General features: G+C 43.3%; 1 protein-coding gene across 7 annotated transcripts in view; it reads left to right on the top strand.

Moving 5' to 3' along the window:
• The window catches only part of EBF1 (EBF transcription factor 1), a 285,268-nt gene that overhangs the window by 7,496 nt on the left and 252,170 nt on the right, over positions 1-25,602 (top strand). For all 7 annotated transcript variants that reach the window (XM_052816660.1, XM_052816657.1, XM_052816659.1 and 4 more), the window contains exons 5-6: positions 4,965-5,038; positions 12,103-12,171. In XM_052816660.1, the coding sequence (XP_052672620.1) occupies positions 4,965-5,038; positions 12,103-12,171 (143 nt within the window). The remainder of the gene's footprint in view (positions 1-4,964; positions 5,039-12,102; positions 12,172-25,602) is intronic.

Genomic DNA, 25,602 nt, shown 5'->3' with positions numbered 1-25,602 from the left:
CAGCTTTCTTGTGCCTTTGGTGAGATGTCAGAAGCGCAGGTGATTTTAATTTTCTTGTACAGAGAGGAATGGAGAAGTTTGGAATTTGCATGCATGATCAGGACCTGTGTTTGGGAAAATGTAAACTCATCACAGTGGAAAATGTGTTGTTTGGAGTCTGAGGGTGAAAACAAAGCTGAGGATTTTGGAGAGACTGCCTGAGCCAGATGGCCTGGTGCATTCCCAGTCTGGCAGCCCAACTGCTCCCTCCTGTATAATATACAGCCATTTGTTCTGGGATATTTACGCTAGAGCTGTTTCCATGTGAATGTTTGAAAACCATTAAAAATGAACATATTAGGAGAGATAAATTTATTTAATTTGTGTGAATACGTCGATAAGCAGGCTGTGTATCAAAGGCAGAGGGAGACTGGATAAAATAATTAGATGCTTCTGAATTGTGCATTGAGAGACACAGCAAGAACTAACCGTCCTCGCCCTGGGACCCAGCGCTGTGCTACTTGTCCGGGATAAACCTCACTGGGATGAGTCAAAATTTTGCCTGGGGAAGGGGTAGAAACTCGGGTAATTAAGGGTTAAGTATTTGAAGCCAAATAAATGTAATTCACAGTATTTTCCATGTAGATATACAGTGGATACAAGCCTAATCCTCTCTGGGTGAAATTCTGGCCCATCTGAAGTCAATTGCAAAGCTCCTATTGAATTCGGTGGGGCCAGGATTTTATTTTCTCTCTGTGTGTATGGCTGTGTACGTCATTCCAAATCATTTTATTTCTGTTTTTGAAAAGACCCTCATTTTAATGAGTTTTTCTTTCTCCTTTATTTCAATAAAGGAGATAGTTTGTTTTGTGAAACAGAAGAGGAATTTGAAAGCGAGTGGATTTAGATGCATGTTGGTGATTTCTCTCCTTCTCTTACTCTTTTAAAATCAAGGCCATGACATAACTGAATAATATAATGACCATGATCTCATTCCTTCAAGATTGTTTTTCATCCAGTTCAGAAAGCAGGATTGCTTGACTGGCAAACTGACACCACGAGACAATTCTGCGCTCAGTTGTACCAGCATAAATCTGGATTTATTCAGGAATAGTTAAGGACAAAATCTGGCTCTATATTTTTCCAACTTATTCGTCAACTCTTTTACTGCTTTATCCTGCCGTCTTTACTGGGGAAAAAGTGGATTAAATGAAAACTTTAGCCTTGACATTTATATTACCCCCTCCCTTTTACTTTATTTATTTTTTTTTTATGAACTCTGTCACTGAAAAGTTTAGGCGAATTGTTGGACGCACTTGTCTAGAAATGACTGCGATGTGCTCAATTTAGTAGTTTTTATTTGCTGGCAAGCAGTGAATTGCATTTGATTTAACTTTTTATGCAGCTCTCTTTAAATGGAAGTAAGGAAGTCTTATATTTTGACACTAATTTTTTGGGGCCTGATTTTGAAATCCGTTTGTGCATGAGTGATCGTTACTCGCTGGGACTTCTTGTAGAAAGGTTACTTGAGTGAGTAATGGCTTACAAAATGGAAGATGAATTTTGTGGGGAAATATTTAAGTTGTTCAGGAGAAGAAAAGCTATTTTGAAACACTTATGAAATAACACCGACTTAAAACTACACAAAGTAAACAAAAAGAAAAAAGTCTATAATTTCGTCTTTCCTTTGCTGGTGTTTTGTTGTGCAACCCTGATGTGTATTTGCAGGCTTATTTTTAGCTCTGCTGTGGTCTAAGTTTATACACTGTAACTTTCACTTTATCTCTCATTAATGTGATCCCTATTTGACAAAATCACGACGATGTTAGTGCGACAAGGAATCCTGCCGCAATCACCCTGTTTTAAAGCCTGAACTTTAAAAAATAATAATTAAAATAAAATTAAGATATTTTTGTTAAAAGAGGAGCTTTTCAAATCTTACAGTTAAAAATTTTCACAACAGTAACATTGTAGACCCTTCCTGTAAAAAATACTTCTGGCAGCTATAACGATCTGAAACTTTAGCAGTTCCTGTTTCCTTTTTGAAACTAATTGTAGAATTAATGCTTTAGAGCAGCGCAGTTTGCAAGACGGTAGAGTATCTGTAATGCTCTCGGGCAGCCATTCATGGAAGTAAACAGTTGGCGCTTTACACACCCGTTCGCACAAGTAAATTGGGACATAGGAATGGGAGTTGGGGATGAGTTGCTCAGAAATTAACTCAGCAATTCCTCCCGCTTCCTAGAATTTCCTAGAAATTCCTGCAGGAATAGGGTATGCGGGAGTATCTGCGCTTAATGCGGAGAAAACAAAATGTGCATGGGTGCAACATCGGTAATTAAATGCAAATAAAGTGAAAAGCAAATCCTTAATGGAGAGGAAGGCAGAAGAATGTCATGCACGCAAAGAAGGGATCACTGATGCTAAACACAACAGACAAGGTGATTATGTACCACAGTGTTGACTCTGCCCGTTCATTATTGCTATTTAGTTGAGTTATTTAAGCGGGTACCTGGAGGTTAAGTAAGCATAGCAGCAGGAAGAGAAGAGGAAGAGAGAGGGGAGGGGAAAAAAAGAAAGTAAATTTTGTGCTCTGGTTCCTCATTTCTAGTGCTTCCTTGGCTTCACTGGCAACAAGGTAACCCATACTGGGTAAATTTATTTTAAGATTTGGAAGTCTAAGAAGAGTGAGCCAAGTCCAGCAGTCCTCTCGGGCACTATTCCCCCCGTGTCATGCTGTGATGTCCGGAGGTGAATGGGGACTGGAGGTGTTTGTCTCCACTAAAGGCCTCAGGGGTAGATCTGCTCTTTTACCCCCACGCCCTGCACTCTCAGAGGCAGATTATTATTTAATTATTGATTAAGTCCAAAAAGTGCTGGGAGCTTCCCCCTTGCCTGGCCTGTCCTACTACCAGGTGGAACCTGATTTGGGGTTTTCTGGAGTCTTTGCAATGTCCCCGCTGACCGACCCCATCAGGTGTCAGCCGGTTCCTTTGATTCCCTGGTTTTGGCTGGAAGAAGCTTTTCCCAATTTCCCCCTTTAATGCAGGGAAACGAGGATCTTCTGAATTTGTCCCACCTCCTGATGTAACAACACAGGGATGACTGCAGTGCCATTTTCCAAGGCTTCTTGCAACCCATCCGTAGCTCTCTTGGGCACTGCTATGGAAGTACGTCAAGGCGTGGGCCAGCAACTGAGCAGGGACGTGGGGTCCCAGCTGGGGTCAGGGGGATTTGCTGGTGTCTGTGCTGTGGGGAATTTGGACGCGTCCTGCGACAACTTTCGTGTCCCCTTTATACGAGTGCTGGGTTCACGGGTTTTGTGCCTCGCTGGTGGGAGTGAGGGGGCAGAAGTCAGGTGAAACTCTGTACCTGTTAGTTGCAGTGACACCAGCGGCCTCTGTTTTATCTTATCAGCAACACCCCCCCCACTGGCTCGCAGGTTTTAGGGGAATGCACATAGCAAAACCGAAATGAAAAATTAAAACTAGTGAAGATAACACAGCCCCATTCCTGATATTATTTATGGAATCATTAAATCATTTTATAATGCATAATATTAATATTGCATATTACTATTAAAATGGTGTTAAAAATCAGCTCACGCTTCTTCAGATTTGTGTGTCCTAAGATCCGTGCCCCCTTTGCAGGTACAACAACTCTTACCCGTGGTAGGTTGTATTTGTAAGGACTGGGAAAGCAGTTCATATGATCTTACTTCATCATGTGTTAAGATAACTTTTTTCTCAGTATTTTCCACACTTACCTTTTATGGAATGAGACCACTTTGAAATGTATCACATCCATACAGCATACTTTTGGTTTTTTATTTTCAATATCTATTTTATCTATAGCTTTAGGGATACCTGTATCAGCTGTCATTTTATCTGCAGAGTTCGTTCCCCAATTTCTTCTTTTTAAGCCTGTATTTTAGAGGCTGAAAAGGTGACAGCAAGGTCAAGGGTAGAGCTGATGCTCAGATGCAGGGCTGGTCGTCCCTCCAAGGCTGGGGGTCTAACCATCCATCCCGGCTCTGGAGTGGCACCCTAAAAGATGCAGGAACCTTAGTGCTATCAAAAGATGCTGTTGCAAAGGCAACTTCTTTTCACTCCTGTTTTGCTGCTGGGGGGCTGGTGCCTGGGACTGGGGGTGGTTACAAAACATAACTCTGTCCTGATCAGATGGAAACCCTGTACTGCGCGGGCTGTGAGCGCTAACCTAGTTAGCGTGTAATGCCGATCCCTCACCGGTGCCGCTGGTTCTGCTGGTGGCAGCATTGCAAATGTAGACTCTTCTTGAAATGCGAATACACTGTCTTTCCACAGTTTTAACTTAAAGGGTTCTCCCCATGCTATCTCAGAGTCAAATTTCTCAAGCTGGTTGATCCTCTGTTTGTTTTGGTATCCTCTGATCTGGTAGGGCCTGCTTCTCACTTATTTATATCCCTGTAACTCCAGAGTTGCTCTCTGGAAAGCGGTCGATCATGAGGTTCAAGGGCAGAATCAGGCCCAGGCACTTTCTCAGGAGCCACCAGGAAAATACCTGGGCTGTGCAGCTTTTGTAATTAAAAATACATGAGCTCTCTCTTTTCTGTCTTTTTTTTTTTTTTTTTTTTTTTTAGTGAATAGGACCAAAAGTATGCCAAGCCTTGCTGTTGGTTTGTGTTTTTTTTTTTTCCCTTTCTTTTAATGCTATTAGGTTTATATTTTATTCTGAATTGAAAAGAAAATTGTGGTTGTCTTGACTACTAAAAAAATCCATCCTACACACCGCTTGAGAGATGTGCAAGGGAGAGGAGGGAACTTAGCTGTACTCAGCTTGTGTTGTTTTCCAGCTGCAAGTCTTGGAGCAGGTTCAGTGGAGACACGGTCTCTTTAGCCTGCCACTTGGCTTGCAACTCCGGCTGCACCTTCGGTTACCGTGATGCGTTTTTATTTTCTCCAAACTCAACTTGATGCACAGCTAAAAATGTGTTTTGTTTCTAGGCGATAGTATATGAAGGCCAAGACAAGAACCCAGAAATGTGCCGAGTTCTGCTCACGCATGAAATAATGTGCAGGTAAGAATACCCTGCTTCCAGTTAATTAGTGATGAGAAGATGAACGTGTCTCTCAAAATCTAGGTTGAACCTGCAGCTATTTTCGGACTTAAATTTATCTTTCTTGCATTAAACAATCCCAAAATAACACAGTTCGGTGTGTGTAATTAGCAGCAAGGTCTCAGTCGTCACACTAATTTTCAATTATTTATAAAGAGTTATTCTTAACAGAACGCTACTGGTTTTCATTTAGACACCGTAGCCCACAAAAGGTCTCCTCACCAAAATTAACAATCAATTATAGTCTTCTAGCAATAAATGTCTCTGGCCCCAATTCCCAACAAAACCTCCTCGGTAAAATGACAAAATAGTACCTTTTTTTTTTTTTTTTTCCCCGGGGTGCGCATTAGGACTTGAGGTTAGGAGGCCTGTTTTGTCCCGGTTGCAGCTCACGCAAGGTCCCCGCTCAGCTGGAGCGGAGCAGGTGACGCTCCTCCACCCAAAAGATGTCTTCTTGTTGATTTTCTTTAAACTTCCCCGTGCAGATTTGGCTCTCCCCTGGGCTCCCTTCCCCTGAACATGCCTGCCTGGGGTTGGTCACTTAAATTCAGGACAGTCAAATATCTTCTCTCCCAAACACGGTACTTCTGCAGCTGCTTCCTTCTCTTTTCTGGCTGATTGAAATAGGTGAAGCCTCTTCTACTTCCTTTTTACCGCAGAGAAGGCAGCATCTTCTCGCAAACCCCTCCGACACCTAGGAGAGCTTGACCTTGCAGTCTCATTAAAGTTAGTGGGTGTTTTTTGCATGTCTGAAAAAATCATTTGTTACATGTTATTCGATGGCAGAAAATAATTGCCTGGTGGAAGACAAGGCGTTCTTGCATAAGCTCATTGTTACAATCAGTTGTTTTAAGACTGTAAAAATGCCATTGCATGCGTTGTAACTTTTACAAAACACATTTACTAAAAAGGAGTAACTTGAGGGTAAAAACTAGTACCCACTTCTAAGAGAATAAACTTGGATGAGGGTTTCCTGGTGGGGGAGAGTCTTAGACAAAATATTCAGATGGAAACTTCTCTGTTGGTTGATTTTTTTAAAGTATTTTTTTTCATTCTTGGGGATCTGCGTGTTTTGTCCTCCATGGCAGCTCCTCCCTGATAAAACCCTGCTCGAGGGCAGTGCCCTGCGCTGCCAGCAGAGAAGGAGCTGCTCTCCTTGCTTTGCCAGCCTGGGCGAAACCCTGCACAGCCCCACGAATTCTTCCTTGCAGGATTTGGGGGATTTTAGTTTTCATGTCCTATTTTTCTAGACTGCTTCATTCAGTAGGTTTGGCTTCTTCCAGGAAACCAAAGAGAACCCGTTAGAGCCCGAGAACGATCAGATGGGTATCTCCAAGAGGTGCCTGAGCTTCTGCTGCAGTTGGGAGCTGCAGCATCGCTTTGCTGAGGACTCCCGACCGCTTCTCCCTTTCCAAATGGAAACCCAGTCATGCTGACAAACTCATAATTGCCCTAAAATTCATTGGCCCAATTAGCACCACTTTCACACTAGATACCTAGCTAGGAACAATTCATGGAAATATTAAAGGAGGCCCCTGACCTGATAAGGCTGAAGTGCATGCTTTGCTTTTCTCCTGTAATAGACCAGTAAAAGAGTGGGACTGTTCACATGAGTAAAATTAAGCACGTGCTCAAGTGCCTGCAGTGTCAGGCTCTGAATCTGCTCTTAGTCCTGGGTGATGTGCCCTCCTGATTCTTAAACGGCAAGGTTTTGAAGTAGGAATTCCATCTGCCTGCCACTCATTGAGCCATCCGTGCAAGAGTAAGAATCACCCACTTTTTAATGCATTAATTTTCTTACAAATACTTTAGAAACATCAAGGGTGAGAAGTAAATTGAAACTTTATATAGAGGGCTGAGTTTTAACCAGAAGATCAAATACCTGCGTCAAAGATTTATGGCTGTTCAATATACTTTGACTGAGACAAAATTATTTCTGTTCTGGGAATGTGGAAAGATGTGCGGTCTTTCCCTTTATTAAAGCACTTTACACTTTCTTTGTTCTTAAAATTCACTGGATCAGGAGCTTTATTCTTCTCCTTCTATTTGTTTACTGCTAGTCCTTGCTTTGTGTTTCATAACCATAAGGTGGAGGGGTAGCAAAAAAAAAAAAAAAAAAATCTGCCCATATCTGCCCATAGTAGGCAGATGTTGTGTGCCTGACGGGGTGGAGGAGACGTATTCAAATTTCTTATGGCTCATATTAGATATTACCCATTTCCTTTTCTGCCTGTACATGTGTAAGAGGGTGCTGTTTGTTTACCAGGCCGCTTGACCCTATTGCACAAATCTGTCATCTATTGTGCTGCTAACACTCTTTTAAATTGCAAATCTGATGCTCTTTAGGGGTCTAGAAGGGGGAAAAAAACACCCTCTCTCCACACCATTCTGTTTCTCTTGATTTCTTGCCTGTTGTAAGTGGAAGTTGGGATGTGCTGAATTTGCACCAGGGGTGCAAATGCAGCCTCAATTATAAGCATAAAATTAGAGTCTGTTCCCCATTAATCAGCCCAGCTAATTGCTATGCACTACCATTAGCCATATGGTGTGAAAGACAGCTTGCTCTCCCTAAGATGAAATTTCTTCATTTCAGACATGAAATAGTGAGGGCTCTGTATTTTAAAATAGCTTGTTTTAGATATTTAATTTCTAAACAACTTTCAGCAGTGCTTTCTATCAAGGCTAACTGCACAATAAAACTTTGCATTTATGTGACAAAGCTGGGTATTTATAGTATACTACAGCTATGGCACGGATAAGACAAAGAATTCAAATGTATAGGAGAGTCCTGGTTGTGGTAGGAAAGTGGGGCTGCCGTTTGCTTCAGGTGGCTGTTTATTTCAAAGGATTTCATTGTGTTTTGTCAAATATAAAAATCTACACTGTTGGCGAAAATGTTAATAGCTGGGGAGAATTCACAGCCTCAGTGGAATTTATTAGTATTGTAGGCAGCATGGGGAGGGACATCTATAGTTAATATTGCCTCAACAATTTCCATTATGAAACCTTCAGTGGCTTACAGCTTTGCCAAACTTAAACTGTTCTGGCTGAAATGTCCTTTGCAGGGTGTCAGCCTCAGGCTGACTTTCTTTGGAAAGTTTCAGCTAAAATGGTTCAGTGATTTCTGAGAATGAGGTTGGAGTAAAATATGGTTTTTGTCAGTGTAAAATAAAATCTTACAGCTGTTTTGGCGAGAAGCTCCCGTACCTCCACGCTTGGGGGCGAGGAGCCTGTTTGGGGCAGGGGTTGTCCCAACCGCATCGTCTGCGGGATGAAACCCACCTCGCTGGGAGCTTCTGCAAAATCTCCCACACGGACTCGCTAACGACTTGTTAGAGCCTGGCAGCTAAATGATCGGAAAGTCGCATTTGCGCTGGCCACGTGCCATCGCCCCGTAATTTCTCATTGTTCATTGTCCCCGCAGAACGCCCGAGCGCGCAGATACACAAAGCAGGGCTCCTCTCGCGAGCGATGCTCCTGGCCGCCACGCCAGGGTGGGGACGGGAGGATTTGGGGGTGCCAGACATCGGGGCGAGGAGGCCATCGGGGCGAGGAGGCCATCTCCTGCGCGCCCGGGCAGTGCGGGGTAGAGATGCTCCAGCACAGGGAAGGGAAGAGGAGGAGGAAGGTATGGAGCAAGACGGCAGGAGGGCAGCAGGTCCCCAGAGGGTTGGGGTGAGGACAAAGGCAGCAACAAAAGCTGGGAGTGGTGGTGGCCAGGGGACGGGGAGGCCTGCGAAGGGGCAGGATGGGGATGGCGTCGGGCAATAGGAGGGGGGGAAACCTGGGGTAGGCAGAGATGAGGTGCAGGAGCTGGAGGAGGTTGCGATGGCAAGAGGCCACATTACTATCAAGGACTACTTGTTTTAGAAACAAGCAAACCCTCCAAAAAATCAATATTTCTAGGGTTTTTTCTGTGGGCCAACATGGTGTTGTGCCTGAGCTGTGGCTCCTTGCCCCACTTGGGGAGAGGTGTCATGGAGGAAGAGCGAGGACAAGTCCTTGCCCTCCTGGCTGCAAGGAACTGGCGCTCGGCATCTCTCCCTGCACTTTCACAGAGCCTTACTGGGAGCTGGAGGGTTTCTGGGTGACTTAGAGAAGCTCCTGGGAATTTTTAAATTCCTTCAGGGAAAGGAGAAAGGGTGCAGAATATTTAGGAACTTATTCCCAAGTGTTAAATAGGCACTAAAAGCCAAAGCTTTCAAGGCACGTTGAATTAAAAGCACTTCTCGCGCCACATGACCAGCTCTTAAACTCAGGGTTTGCGTGACGTTTTAATTCTCTGCGTAGAAAAACTAGGGTGGATAAGGCCTCGGATCCTGCTGTTGGGGGGAAAAAATTGCAAAAGGCAAGCTAAGGTTTAAAAAAAAAATTATCTAGAACACGAAAGAGCGTTCGGGGCCTCCTCTCATGCCACAGAGCCACCAGACGGCGGGATGTGCCAGCCACACACCTCTTCCACATCACCCTCAAATCGCAGTGCAAGGAGTGAGGTCTCTCGGTATTACTCGGGACTATTGGGGTGCACTCTTGGGAAGCCCTATCCAAACGAGGGGGTCACCCGATGAGCAACGCGGTGTTCCCCCCGTTCCCGAAGCCTGGTTGTCCCCGTCAGCCAGCGCCTGCCTCCGTCCCGCTGGCGGCAGGAGGTGAGACCGAGGCGTCCCCATCTCCGGGCCCCCGCGGCCGCCTCTCCCGCTGGGTTAGCACCCCGGGAAGGTGCCGGCCTCCGAGCCTGGTGCTGCGTGGATGGTGGTATCTGCCCATCTCGGGCTGGGAGCCTGGGAACCTTTGCTCGCCTGAGTAAGTGTGGCAATTTCTGTCCCTCCAGTCTGCTGTGAGAATGTCAGGACTAGCCCTGATTCGCTTCAGTCACAAGAACTGCATTGTCTTAACTTGTGCCAACTCTGTTTCTAATTACATTTTAATCATTTAAAAATGATTAGCAGTTTTTATTGCCTTGTTTGTGGGTAAATTTTCTCACCCCACACATTCTAGCTGCACTCCAATGACAAGTCCTTTTATAGGCAAAAAAGCCCCCCGAACGTCCACATGACTATTTACCTACAGCATATTTTATGCCTTCCTAAATTTTAATACTTTCTGGGTGCCAAGGCTCTTGCATTTTCTGGTGGATCAATTGTGGTATTGTGCTGTAAAATTAAGCAGTTTTTTTTGGCAATCCCAAACAATGTAACTTCCACCGAAATGAAGATACCGCACATGTGTTAACTGTGAAAAGTTTCAGCCCTGAATAGTTGCCTTGAAGCTTTTTGCGGTGAAAAGAATTATGTATTTTCCTCTCTTTGAAAACAATTTTTTTTTTTTTTTAAACCATGTTTAAACAGGCTGTTTTTGTAAAAGGCCCCCTTTTTTGTTATCTTTAGTGTGGTTAGTTGCTTTATTGCTAATCTTGGTGGGTAACTGTATATTATTCACTCTATTGTTCAGCAACACAAGAGAACCTTTGTCATACTCCCAACAGGGCTATTTATATAGTGTGGCACTTCTGAGGGCGTCTTCCTGCCCTGATGTTCTTCCACCTTCTGGGGAAAAGAAAATAGTTCATCGGAGTGGGAGCGCGAGCAGCGGTCGCTCCTGCCAGCCGCCCAAAGCCGGCTGCTGAAATAAGGGCGATGCGCAGGTCCCCGGGATGCCATCTGGAACAAGCTCGGTGGTTTCCAAAGATTTGGCTGCGTGTGGTTGAGGTTTACCAGAAAGTTTATTGAACAGAAAGATGCACTCAGGTCTGGCCAGGGAGAGGAAATGGGGTGGTCCTCCCCGCCTGTCTCTTGGTGCCACCATGGGATGGGGTCCCTGCAGCCCTCGCCCCACCGGAGCTGCCCAGGCTTCATCCAGCAGGTCCCTGGGGACCAAGGAGGGCTTGGGAAGACAGGAGCTTCTTGATTTTTTTTTTTTTTTTTTTTTTTTATTCCTTGGAGCCTTGACTTCAGCGGGGGATTTTCTGTTAAGGGATGTCAACAAACAGGTGCTTTCCTTGCTAGATGGGTGTTTCTTCCCTGGGGCGGGCAGGTGGGTAAAAGTCTGAGGCTTTGCTCACCTGTGTAGCTGTGACTTGGTCTCATGGGTTTAGATGAGCTGCTGGGGAGAGCAGGGCAGCCCCCACGTCGCTCAGCCGCAGCTCTAGATGCTCCAGGAGGGATTCCCACCCTGAGCAGAAACGTATATATTGCCTATGAGCTTACCTGCAATATATTTATGGCTCCTAATGGACAATAACCCCTGACAAGGAATCATCACAAACAACAATTTAACTTCTCTTAGGAAACAATGAGCCACCTTAGTTCAAAAGAATCCCAGCCTCGAGGTCAGCGATGGAGCAGTGCTTTAGGAGACGGAGCTTATATTTCACATGCCTGCTTTGTATCTGACCTGATGCAGGGCACCAGCCGCTGGAGCTGTGCTCTCTGTGGCATTAGTGATCATTAACACGCTCAGAAAACTTGGGGAAATAGGCACGCTCGAGCACAAAAAAGCCGCTGCCGATGGTGCTTGCATTTTAGCTCCCCCATTAACAGCAGCATTTCTTAGAGGGAGAATAATTGTGCTTTCAGATTTCGGGGGGAGGTTTCCTGGTAGCTGAGAGTTTGGCTCTGTGTAGATGCAGGAATATGTTGTGGATGTCTAACATAGGCATTAAGCAAATGTAAAAACCAGGCTCAGTGGGGAAAAGGCTGCCTTATTTTGTGTGCGAGCGTATGTGGGACAACTGTTAAACCCTACGGAAAAGAGGCTACAAATAGGCAGGTCTCCCTGTTTCGGGTGATCCTTGAATTATTATTTGTGAAAGGGGCAAACCCCCTCTCTTTTTATATTTTCTGTTGCTAACCAGCTGTGCAAGAAGTTAAACATAGTAATTAACCCATATGTGACCCACTACATTTGACTGATTTCCAGGCAGGGACCGAGCGGTAACTCTAGCCGGCAATTTGAACCTACCATGTTCGTAATGATGATTTTACAGTGTAATGGTCGCACTAAATCCTTTCACTTTTGCTCTGTAGCCGCTGTTGTGACAAGAAAAGCTGTGGAAACAGAAATGAGACTCCATCAGATCCAGTGATAATTGACAGGTAAGGACTGCTATTGTTTCCTTCCATTTTTTTTTTCCTCCCCCTCCTCATTATAATGAAACACCTGCCCTGTGTTGCTAATGGGGAAGAATTAGGAGTATATACGGATGAAATTTTGTTTTTGATACTGAATTAGTTGTGCTTTGCAATTGCGATTGCCATGGAAGGGCCATATGGAGGATAACGGAGCGACCTGCTCTTTGGAGGGCTCCGGTTCTTGTAACTGATTCATGTGCATAAAGAGGAGATTTTTCTTTCTGACTTTCTGTGGCTCAATTCACATGCTGTGCCAGGGAAGCTTCAGGAATAAAATAATAATAGTTCGTGATTTATGAAATGTGGTTGGGTGCTTATAAATATTTAACTTTTATTTGAAAAATGTTTGAATCATTATCACTTTTAGCTACAGTAGTTCTGTTGGATGCAATCCATCTACATTTTAAGGTTTTTATTTATGCATAAAAACAGTTAAAAAAATAGATCTGCAAAGTAAGATTTTTTTCCTCCTCTTATTTTCTTTGGTTGGAATACTATTTTGACTGTATTGTCAGTTGATTAATTCATTTTTGCCAGTCTTAATTATTGTGTTTTTAAACAGATCCATATTGCTAATCTGACATCACCGAGTAAATCATTGTAGTACAATACATCTATTTTAGTTGTTCTGAGCCACGCGTAGTTTCTGTGCTTGCAAATTATGCAAAATGGTAGCCAAATAGTCAATTTTACATTTTAATTGTCCAAACTCATTGTATAAAGCCGTGTGCGATAACCAGGTTATTATGCAGCATTACTCTAGAAGAGTTAAATGGCCATGAAGTACTGAAAGTGTCTGTCATCAGCTGGGGAAAGCAATACCCTTGCACTAATCTGTGAATAGAGGGACCCTGAAGGGAAACTACCTATACATATAGGGGCGAGAGCATAGAATAGTGTGCTCCTCCTTGCATTATTGTCTGAGTTAATGTTTGCTATATTAAGTTTAAAGTATCTTCCGTGCCAGTGCGTCCATTTTATGAAAGAAGGTGAAGAGGGTTTGATGTGTTGGGTGCCACACGCAGACAGCGGTCCAGGGGTATGGCAGAGCCTTGCCTGGCATTGTGCTCATCCAAACTCCCCGATTTACAGTTCTTGTTTGAATTTGGTAAGAAAGTGCATATATTGGAAGCTTATAGCAGATGTTTTGATTAGCTATAATAAGTAATCCTGAGAATGTTTGGATCTCAGAAGATATCTCTATCTATTTTAACTAGGCATATTTTCATCTTCTGTGAGCATTAGGTAGTACCAGGGAAAGTGGGGGGAAAAAAACCCCACAGTGAAATCTGTACAGAGATGTGTTTTATAAGCATGCTGTGGAGTCAAACACTATAAACATGGTGTTAGAGTGGCATTTTGAGCAACATGAAAGCTACAAAATTCACATGAATTTTTCATTGTACTGGAAAGTGAGATGTTAAGATGCTAATGGCAGGTTTACAGAAATATTTTGTTTAACTATCTAGTATGCAAAACTGCTAGTTGCAAATCATTTTAAATTATGAAAGCCAGAGATGCTGTCTGTTACATGCTTCCTGCAAAATGAGGAAAACAGTTACATGAAAAAACCAGATTCAGCTTCCCAGCAGTGATCAATTTATCAGTCTTTACATAAATTGATGCAAAAGGTACCAATTCGGAAGATTATTTTTAAAATGCAAGCTAAACATAATGTAAAGATGATAATACAAACCCTACCTCACCACCCGTACTAAATCATGCTTGGCTTGTGAATGGGTTAAGCTTTTAAGTTCTTCACTTGGTTTTAAATTGTGACTTTGATACAGAAGGTTGATATGACTGTGGTTTGAATAACATTTGATTTTGACCTGTTCCTGTGGGTTGCAATGGTATAAGAAATTTGACTCAGCAGTACTGTAATTAGCCCTCCCCGTGTTTTTGAAACAGGATTGTGTTACCTGGATTGCATTAGTGTGGCTTCTATTGTTGCCGCTTCGCATCTGTCCCAGTAGGGTACTTAAAACCTTTTCTTGGCCGGGACTAGTTCAAACAATTTAGGCCAAATAAGTATGTGCTTTATACAGTTAGTGGCTTTAGTGATGTTTCTTGTGACATTTATCCTATTCATTTTTTCCCCCCTTTTGGTTTGGAAAGGATGAAGTGATCTATATGGAGCCTTTTTACCTTGAAACGAGTCCTTTAAAATTGTTCTAACATTAAAATGCCTGCACAAGTCAGAACATGTGTTTAGTTGTACTCCATTGTCACTTCTCCATGCACACAGTTTTTAACTATTATGTCAATTGATATGCAAACCCATATTTAGCTATTTTTATTTGCATGTGAGCTTAGAGAATTCATTTACCATTTGGGCTAAAGCACTCCCACATGCCTTACGCTCTGATAAAGTCTTGCCTATGGATTTAATCTAACTCTTGCATCAAATCCTGCGAATCCACAGACTCTGACCTAACATAGAATTTAACATAGAATCTATCCATGGGATTTTTGACATATGTACTTACATGGAAATGCTATCCTCTTCTTACATGCTGGAATACTATTTTGGATTGATTAATCCTCTTTGATGAGGCTAGAGGAACTTGGGATAGAGAGAGCTCCGTCTTTGTGGTGGTTTAGTGAACTTGGCGAAGAGGCTGTTTGGCAACTTCAAAGTTACATGTGTTGTGTTCTTTTTCAAACCCTAGATACATATGAAAAGTAAATTGTATATTTTTATTTAATCAAAATGTGGGATTTAAAAAAAGCCTGTAGTTGTGTTTGGAACAGGATACGACTTTATCCTTTATAAAATTGCTTTATACTTTGCTCTATTATAGTATCAGCAGATACAGCAGTGAAAGGGACCTAAAGAAATTTATACTCATATAGTGAACTGAATTTTCTTTGGAGAACAAAATAAATCTATTATGCTTATAGAGCAGTCATTTCAAGGAATTTTCTTGGAAACTTGTGTGTGTCTGAATCATCTTCTTAGCATAGCCTGTATATTTTATCACTAATCCAGTTACATGTGTCGAGATGAAGATCTGATGAACAGGAACTCATTTTAAAAGGGGTATTATTGTCACAATACAAATGCACAATTCCTCCTACAAGTGCAGTGGCAGGGCTGTATTGTAATCACACTTTAAGAAAACACAGAGCACTTCCTGTTATTAAATTAAACTCTAGATTGATTTAACTTTCAAATTGTAACTCATATTTGAATTTAAAAGGTTTGCAATAAAATTCTTGTGAAGAAATCGAATAAATTGTAGTTTTATTACCACTCTGGATATCCTGGTGTCCTAACCTTTTTCCTTACAGTTATCTTAGTTCAATAAATAAAACCTCATTAGACTATTCCCATTTCAACGAGTTTATTAAATTTTACAGGAGTAATTAGCATAAGCTGTGCTAATTTTTCTGGAAGACTAATGAGAGCGCTTCCTAATTAGGTTTGCTTTGTAAGAATCAGAAAAGATGATAATGACAAAAGTCACATAGGGGAGAAAGTGGGGCTTTATATTATTCCTTGGTTCAGGGAAGAGGCTCCTCTCTCGGCATTCTGTTCCAAACTTTTAAACCCGATTTACCATTGTCAGGACCAATATTTAATGGTGTTACCCATGCCTGCTGGGGCTTCTTTACCTTTTATGGCTGCATCCAGTAACCAGGAGTCCTACTGACTGATAAAATAGGAATAACCACTGCAATCCCAAATATAGCGGCAGAAAAATCTCAGCATTTAGGATCTATACCATATACCTCCAGCTTGTGACGCTGCATGGAAAAAGGGCTGAAAACAGCCTGCTTGGCAATTGCTGGTTCATCCCAAATCTTGCTTCTTCCCAGAGTACTTGAGCAGGCTCATGACAGTGACCTGAAATCGGCTTTGCTGAGATTTACCAATACGGATGAGACCTACTTAAGAAATCTTGCCACCTTCTATCTTTTGGATAGATAAACTTTAATTGCGCTGTAAGTCAACAGGCTTTGTGCTGGAGCTGTGTGCCCTTAGGTGGCAAGTCAGCATGGGCACGACCAGGGTCTCTTCTGGCCCTTGTCTGGCAATATACTGAAGTTCTTCATCTGCTGCTTCGGATGCAATTTCTGAGGAATGAGGCTCCCTCTGGCTTTGAAGAGGCGGCTTATGCATTTCCAGTACAATCAGAGCTCTTGTCCATGGAGCAGGGGTGGCGGCTCATGGATTGGAAGCTGTAATATTTTTTTACGCTTTATTATCAGATGGCACCAAGGTACATTTTAATGCATGACCTGCTACCGGTGTTTGAAAGGCCTGTGTGCTTTCAACACCTGCTGTACGGGATGCTCGGCCCCGCTCTCTGTAATCCGTCCCCAGCACACCCAGCTGCCACGGCTACGGAGGGAGCCAACTTACCTACATATGTTTTTGAAATCTTTCAGCCTTTAACCTGAAAAATTTTATGTTTGTGGGTAGGATTTCACTGTGCAGTGACATGAAAAGAGGCGTGAATGACTTTCAATGTCTCCATTTTACCGCTTTACAAGTCATCACGTAGTGGATTGTATTTTATGGGCCTGATCATCTTTTCATCCTAAATACCAGGCAGGTGGAAAAATGACACAGAGGACTGTATCACACTCACTGCATCCTCCCCACAAATATACTTGTCAGGCAGATGTGGCGATTAATGCATTTTGCAGTAGCTTTCCATGCCCAGAGGGAGGGTGATGGAGATGCAGGCAGGCTGGCAGAGCAGGCCAGCTTCAGGAGAGATGCCGGCAAGAGGATGAGGTGGGTTTTGCTCGGGAGGGAGCTGCCGAGGATTGCTTTGCTGCAGGTGATGGGATCAGCGCCGCAGCTGATCCCCAGTCAGCCTACAGGGACACGGGCTTGTCATAGCACTGGTGTCACAGCACAGTGGCAGAAGATGCCAGGCACTTTGGCAGTGGTGCCTTTGCAGGAGTCCCGGTTCCTGCCCTGTCCTGGTCGTATCCTTGGTCCCCCCCGGTCGTATCCTTGGTCCCCCCCGGCCGTATGCGGTACCTGCACCTGGCTGTGTGGGGGCAGAGAAGGCTCGTGTGCTGGGGTCCTGCTCCCCCCTTGCCCACCCTGGGGACGGGGCTGCAAGAGGCCGCGGGTCCCATCTGTCCTGGGTCCTTAGGTGGGTTCTGCACACAGGCGTGCCCTGAGAGATCTCAAGACATAGGTGAGAAATGCGCCGGGGCCTGAATATTTGGCCATTCTCTTGAACCGTGTACTGGAAAGTGCCCACCTCGTTGCTGTGCCCCTTCCAGAGCCAGATGGGAGTTATTGATCCAGCAGGGAGGGAGTCCGTGGAGCAGAAACTGAGTGGCAGAGGACTACCCCCAGCACTGCACAGAGATGTCTCCCAGGCTGTCTTTTAAGGCTGTGCTGCCTAAACTCTCTGGGCCTCTAAGCAGGGTGTTCAGATGGGCAGAAGTTGGCCTTGAGCATTTCGTGTGAGCTCCCGGAGCCTGTGAACCCATACATTTCTGAGCGGGGAGGGACTGAGACACACATCCTCAAGGATTTGCTTGTGATTGATGCAGCTGAGAAGCATTACCCAAAACATTTCCCACATGGCTTAGGCAACCAAAGGCATTTTGAGCTGTTGTGAGATAAATGGGAGACTCTGATCAGTAGATGCTTCTCACACAGAGATTCAGACATAAATGCTTGCCCCTCTACCAGCACTCCTCATGCATGCAGTGTCAGTCCTCTTTCTGGTGATGAAATCACTAGAGCTGGGGGTAACTTTGCAAGGATTCTTGCAAAAATCTCTTGGTTTCAGCCTATTGGGGTTGGCACATATCTCTGCTGCTTCAAGATTCATTTATTTTGCTCTTGGGGTTTAGTGAAGTTGGTCAGGGTCAAACCAGCTTCTGCTTATTGCTTGTTTGATTTCTCTCACCTCCAAGTATAAGAATTTTTGTATAATCTCAAAACTGTTATGCAAAACCTTAATTTGGTCTCAGCTTCACTCAGGAGGTTTGTGATTTTCTCAGCAAACCTGTTCTGAGTTTTCAGTTTGTTATAAAACCCCAAACCAGGCAAGTTTTATGTGGTTTTGGGTTTCACTGCAAACATTTCACACTACTCTAATAGGTACTTGCTTCTCTCAGTGATGCCTTTTGAATCTGCAGCTAGTGTTTTGGGCTTTATTTCACTGTGATCTTATGCCTGATTATTACTATTTAATATCATGGTGATATAACAGAGGTTCCTATCGCAAAGAAGGCTTATTGTACTAAATGCTGCATAGTCTCTAGGTAGGTAGATTATCCCATTCCTGAAGGGAAGTGGTTCTCCTGATGCAGTTTGAAAATTGAAATTGAGATTTTTCTACGGAGAGTGAAAAAACTTAGGCTTGTATAAATGTCCTGGGGATGAGGGAAACTGAAGACCAGTCTACTCTATTGCTTTTGGCATTTGACTATCATCTTTAGTGCTCATCCACAGCCCTTTGGGGCTTGGCCAGTTGTGCTGTCAGTCCAGAAAAGTGACTTGCGTGCACACGTGGGATGTGCTGGACCTGCTGCCCCGAGACCCCAAGGTCAGCGTGTCTGTGTCCATATAGCTCTGCTCTGCCTTGGGTGGCTGGTGAGCCTGGGCTGAGCAGCTCTGCACCTACTGCTTTCAGAGCCGCGGCTGCTGTCAGGTCTGTAAGTCCCTTGGGCTCTTTCTGAAAATCTCAGTCTTGGTCAGCAAGGACTAACAATTTTAAGAGACTGCACTGGTTTCTCTAAGTCCTTGAAGTCCATCCTGAAGACCCTGTGTGATTGTGCAGAGGAGGACCCTGAGGTCTGACTGAGACCTCGTGGATTACTCTGCCGCTCCATTCAGATGGGCATCCAAGGATAGCGGTGCTTTAAAAATTTGGCTGCCTCTGTGCAGTGACCTCCTGCAGCATCAGGAAAGCTCCAAGTGCGCCAGGCTGGTCCCAAGAGGAGCCCAGGGCCTGGCAGGGTGATCTGTCCCTTTGTTTCTGGTCACAAAACTTCAAATGTGCTATTCGTACCTATCGATTTCTTAATATGAACACCTACTTCAAAGCATGTCCTGCAGCAGGGAGGGTCTGCTTGGCTCAGTGGGCTACCTGGCTCCACGCAGCTCAGTGCCAGCTCTTCTCTTTCTCAAGAGTGAGGATTTTGTTTGGGAAAAAATACTGGCTTTTTCTCATATGCATATATATGTACACACAGTTTCTGGTGTGGATAAATTTCCTGTCCCATCTTATCACCTGATTTATTTCCGTATTTGCTGTCACAGTGGGAATGCACAGATGAATAAGAGCAATAGGAAAATGTATTTGCTAAGATCATCCTCAGTTTTAATGCAGATTAGCTAAAATTATTCTGAACATAAAAAATGTATCTTGGCTCTATCCCAGCATTTATTGGGTAAAAACATAACCCAAGCCTTATTCTGCAGAAGCTGAGGTGTATGAGTAGTTTTCTTCCTGTGAGTAGTCATAAATGTTTGCATGTTCTAGCCACCGAAATGTATTCTTATAAGTAATTGGCCACATCTACAAAAATAACTATGCTAAATTCAAATCCACTTCTGCCTGCTGGAAGTGTTTAATTTTAATACAATATCTAACTAATAAAGTTAAAAGAGAATAAGAAACAATTGTAGGTTTCTGTGTAAATCACGACCGAGATAACTTTCTAGAAATGGATTTAATGCTGTCCTCGGAGAGCAGCAAGTCTCTGTAGTAGTAGTGGTAAATACTGGTATGAATTTTTCTCTTTCCCTGTAGCATCATGGGTTTTTTTTTCTGTAACAGTTCTGGAAAAGTACAGAAAGGCCGTACAAAGTTCCCAGTGTGTCACATTAGCAACTTTGCATAGGTAGTTTGTGATCAGAATATATTACTGTATCAAATGAGTGTTTACTTTTTTTGCTAAGGACAGTATTTTAGAAGTTTTTTTAAAGTGGAACGAATAATTTTCTACCCGCTTTTTAAAAATAGTGTTTGGGAATAGGAAATGTGAAAACAAATTTTCTGGTGCTGTTAATATGTGAATTATATGAAATTAGTTATTAAAAGGCTTTATTTCAAATTATATACTGGACAGCATTAAGGTGACCCAGATATAGAGCCTTTCACTGCAATCATTGAAACGCTATGAACAGTACTGTTTTGTCTTTGGTTTCTTGCTGCCTCTAAAGGTGTAGGCAGATGAAGATAACTTTAAAGAGAGCTATTTCTCCAATTACAAGCTTTTGTCCAAGAGCAAAGAAAGATTTTTAGACTAACAGCATTCACTATAACAAAATTAAATTCCCTTCATCTGACAAGAAGCTGAGTTTGGCAATAGTTTGGGATTTTTTGTTGGAGATATAGCAGAAGCTGCCCTCTGCACCCCCTGTTTTTCCCTGCAGCGGTGAGCCGGCCAGACCTGAAAGGCGGTGACCCGAATTTGGGGGGGAGCGAGGCGGGGAAGGGCCGGGGGGCACTGGATGGTGTCACACACGGCGAGAGCAGAGTGGGCACCAGTACGCTTGGGGACATCCTTTTCCCCTTTGCCGGTGAAGGGCGGGCTGCCCTTCCCAGCGGTCCGGGGGGGTGAGGGAGCAGCATCGCCACTGTCACCCCCCCGCCGGGCAGGGCCTGGACGCCCGGCCAAATCTCTCCGGTTTTGTAACAACGCGGTAACGTCCAAAATGGCATTCCACAACTATGCCATCTCGCTAACCGGCTGAGGCACAATAGTTCAGTAATGTAATATAAAAAGTAATGGTGTTAGCTAACACATCCTTAATAAGATATTGTCCGCTGCTCTGCCATATGCTACCGAGCAGGCTTTCCCTCTGTGGGGCTTTTGAGTTCTCTCAATAAGATTATTTCAAATACTCTAATCCTGAATCATTGACATGAATACAAAAGCCTAGTGACATCTAATAGATGCCTCTTAGCTTTGCTTTTCCTCTTGTTCCTTTCCTTTTTCTTCTCTTTTTACCTGACAAAAAGCTTACAGACACTTGGGCTCTGTCTCTCAGTACCAGCATGTGGGTCCCCTCATGAAATATAAAGGAGGAAAAAGGGCTGACATAGGGCTGATAAGCCACAGAGCAAAGGACCATAGATTAAAAGTAAATGCCAGTAAATCCTACCCTGTACACTCAGTTGTTCTTTTATTGTTTTCTTTAACTCTTCCAGTGCCACGCCGGGCTAGAAAGAGATGAAAAATGGGGTTAAAAAAAAAAGGCGATGCTACAATGACATAGTGCCAGTGTCCTAAAGGCTTGCTGTACACTTGGATTTTCTCAGCTCTCCTCTCACCTTGACTTTCTAATCAGAGTTGTAAACTGTTTCAGCTAATCGCATCATTCAATTAGCTGAGTGTTTAGGTAATTTTTTCAAAGATTAATTAAAAAAAAAAAAAAAAAGAAACACCCCCACACCCCAAAATGACATGAATCTGACCCTGGAAAGGATAAATTTTATATAAAGTAAATGTTAGGAAGAACTGATATCCCACTGTGAGTGTCTAGCAATAAAAAAAAGATCTTCTTGTTAGTGTTGTCTCGATGACTGTCAGAGACAGAAAATCATTTTCTGTTCATCTTCTTTTGGACTTTGCCAAACTGTTCATCTGTTGAATCCAAAAATTGCCTTTGGACAAAGTTATTAGTACAGGATACAGCCAGTGTCTACAATGGGTTAAAAAGAAATGGTTTAAAACATAATAATTTTCCTTAATTTTCTGTATGATTTTGTAGGGAGACTCTCAGGCTTTCCTGACCAGGATAACTATCCGCTTCCACCCAGTTGAGTCAGGTCTTCTCTGTAATGTCCCTGAATATAATCTTTCAGTTGGATTTTTTGGCATCTGCATCACTACATAACCATTGGCTGACTTCCCAGATGTTAAGTCACTTTGATAAGTGGATGTTAAAAACCACTTTACCTAGTTCAAATTTTGTAGAAGGATGACACAAGAAGAGATGTGTTCTGTATTCATTATAAAGTTCTTTGCTCTAAAAGAAGAAAATTAGCCACACTCAGAGCTATTAAGATCTGATGGTAGCATCTCCTCCAGTCTGCTCCATGTGCCTCTGCATCGCTTGCGCAGTCCCAGTCCCGCACGAGCCGGGATTCAGCTGCAGGCAGGAGCACGCCCCATGGCACGTCTTGCTGGGGGTTATGCAGGCAGGAGAAGGAAAGGACCCGCATGTGTTTTGTGATAGCTCTCCCACAGCTAGGATCAGGATTTGGCCCTTCTTAAAGAAAAATAAGCGAGTCCTGCTGCCTTACAAAGGAGTTCCCTGTGTAATCCTCAACTCTTCTGGGGTCTAGGGCAGAATTTGTTTCTTAAGCTGGGGTTTATCTGCTAAAAGCAGCTCTGTAAAACTTGTTTTTTTTCTTATCTCTGGGACTTGGTTTTCCGTTGGCACCATGGTCTGATGTTACTGTGCTCCAGCAGTCTCCGGGCTCCGTTGGGCTCCTGGGCTTTCCGCGCTGCTGAGTGAGGGATGTATAGCAACATAGTGAGAGAGTCTCTACCCTAAAGGGCTGTTTAGGCAAGACAATCCCTAGGCTACACCTACCTTCTTTTTTTTTTTTTTTTTTTTTTAAGCATAATGAGCTCTGGCATTCTGAAAAATGGAATAAACTGGACTGTGGTGTAGGAGGAAAACTTCTCGCTAAACCCCATTATGTGTACACAAATTGTTGTCTGTTGTATACAGTGTGGCAGGAGAGAGAAACTTTTTTTTTTTTCTGAGGGATTGCCCTGCTGTGACAATGGTAACTTAATTTGTCAGAAATTACAAGAACATTAATACATCATGCCCTAATGCGTCATTAGTGCATTAATACCTTCAAAGTCATCGGAGTTTTCCTATAAATGCCTTCAAAGTCGGCTGGGCATTCATAAATTTGAGTTTTCAGTATTATAATTGTAATTGAGACACCTATTTTCCCTGAGTAATTCTTGGAGTTTGTATGTAACAGTCAGCCTTGTTGACATTCGCAGCCATCTGCACTTGAAAGAATAACACGCTGTTAGTTAATATTTGTGTTATTGTAAAGTGGCATGATTTGGGGAAAAAAAAAAAAAAAAGGGAGACTGTTCTCAGGGAAACAAAAGAGAATTTTGGGAATGCTTTTTGCCATGGTAACCCAGTTATCGCTCATTAATCTGTCACATATGAAACAAGTTCCAGACTACAACACACTTAAACAAGGCAGCGTTCCCGGGGGGGTTTGCCCCCTCGGCTGCTCTACCTCTTACCTGCAGGCAGCATCGCGGCCGGGCTCTGCACAGCGCTGGAAGGGTTAATCATTGCAGAAAATCCCATCATGTGCCTGGTTGGCTCTGAAAGAGGGGGACCCCCTCCCCGCTTGGGCCACCTGGGCTGCCTGGCCCTGCCACCCCAAAAGCAGCTCCCCGGGGAGATGGGGGGGCCAGCCCCAATGGGCGCCGCTGCTCTGGCTTTAGGGGCTGCCTGGATCTCCAGAAGGAAGGAAGTTTTTTTTCCTTCATTTCCAAGATAAGGTGTCATTCATGAGAGCAGCGTGCTGAACTAATCAGGTTAATTGAGAGGCCCTGAATAGCTCTCATTGAGCGGATCCCTCCTTCCTGCTCAAGGCAGATAGTGCAGACGGAGAGATTACAAGTGCTTTAAACTCTTTCTCTCCATCTCTGAATTTCACACCGATTTCAGGATGACGAGGGTCAGACTAGACCTGTGACACGGGGGTTGTACAATTTAGCTTTGCTGGGGGCAAGGCGGGTTTTTTTTCTTTTAATCATCATCATTATGATTATTTTTAGTGCAGCCAGAGCCTCACAGCTTTCCTGATGCCAGGGATGCCCTGCTGATTTACACCAGCTGGAGTGGTGTAAATTACTCCGCTGTTTTGGAAAGATGTGGAGGACGAATCCGCTCACGTGATTGGCTCTAGATTGACCTGCTCTTGAGTGTTGTTAATATTAAAATTATTTCAGACCTAACTCATGGCAGGGCTGCAGGAAACATTAATTTTAAAAAGATGTTTTCAGTGTTTGAAGCAGATAGCAGTTGCTTTTATTGCTTTTATGGTATCATTTCCCTTTAAACCCTTCTAATCGAAGTGGCTGTGCATAATTTTATTCAAGTTTACCAGAATGCTAAAGCATTTCCCTCTGAATGCTCTTGCCAAATTAGGAACATCCAGGCTCCAAACCTCACTCTAATCTTCCTACTCGCCACAGTCTATTACATTTTCTTTGCAAATATTGTAACTATTAGAGTGCAGGAGAGAGAATTTTCAGGAAAACAAATTCCCCAAAAGTAGTGTCCCCCCCGCCTTCTCCAAGCCAAACTGGTTGCTTGGTTCAATTTAAACATGAGCATCGTTGTCCCCGTTGGCCCCCCTCCTCCCCCTGACTTCTTTTCCTTGGAAGTTTCAGGAATGACTTTAATTATCTCTACAATCAAATTCTCACTGCTGTCCCTGTGAAAGCGTGTAGTCATGGATTGCTGGGATTATTTTCTTTAGCACTTGGGGATAGAGAAACTGGTTGTTTGGAAATGAGAACCAGCTGGGTTCTCAGAGCTGGCGTTTGGAGGGAGCTACTTCGCACACAAACCCAGCGCCGAGCAGAGTCGTGAACTCAACCCCCAAATTGCTGGCGCTTGGTTTGCCACATGGGATTACGCAATATCGGGGCTGATTTTTGTTTATCTCATTAATATGCATCTTCAGGGTGGCTGCTGCCAGAGTTTGCTTTAACTCCTCACAAAACTTCATTGAGGCAGAGGTGTACCCTGCAGTCCCGTTCCCGGGCTTCACCTGCCTAAAGTACAGAAAATAAAATTAACCCCCCAATACTCAACAACCTTCTATCAGACACGTGTTCTGCAGATGACAGGTAAGCAGGTAAAAAGAGATTAATATAACAAAAGAAAGAGCAGAGATAACTTCTGTTATCTTACATCTTTTGTTGCCCTAGAAGACAAGCTGCAGGGGTGATGCTCTTCCTTTCTTTCCAGCTTGGAGAAATTAGTTATTTGTCATACCTTATTAATCTGTTTTAGTGCCAAATTCAATTTGAAATTAGGACCATACGTCTAGTCAGAAATTATATGACCTATGCTTTTAGCTGAGTATTTTCTCATAGGGAAAGGCGCAGAAATCTTCTTCGTTTAGTTATGAGGATGTAAATTTGGAGATATTCCACTGGATTTAAGGCAGCTGCTCCAGATTGCTATCTTTTTAAGAGACAGAAGTGTTCATTCTTTGAAATACAAGGATTTGTTTTTATGGTTTATTTACATTTAAAAATACCAACATAAAATACATATGTAACTGTATAGTTTCTACCATAAGGGTTCTCTCTTACTCATGCACACTTGCACACAGCCTGTGTTTCACTGCAAACTGTTGTTAGGGTGGTTTACATTTGAAATTGTGACTTTTTAAT

This window comes from Harpia harpyja, chromosome 20 (assembly GCF_026419915.1).
Source record: "Harpia harpyja isolate bHarHar1 chromosome 20, bHarHar1 primary haplotype, whole genome shotgun sequence".
Classification (NCBI taxonomy): Eukaryota; Metazoa; Chordata; class Aves; order Accipitriformes; family Accipitridae; genus Harpia; species Harpia harpyja.
This window is presented reverse-complemented; position numbering and strand designations above follow the sequence as displayed.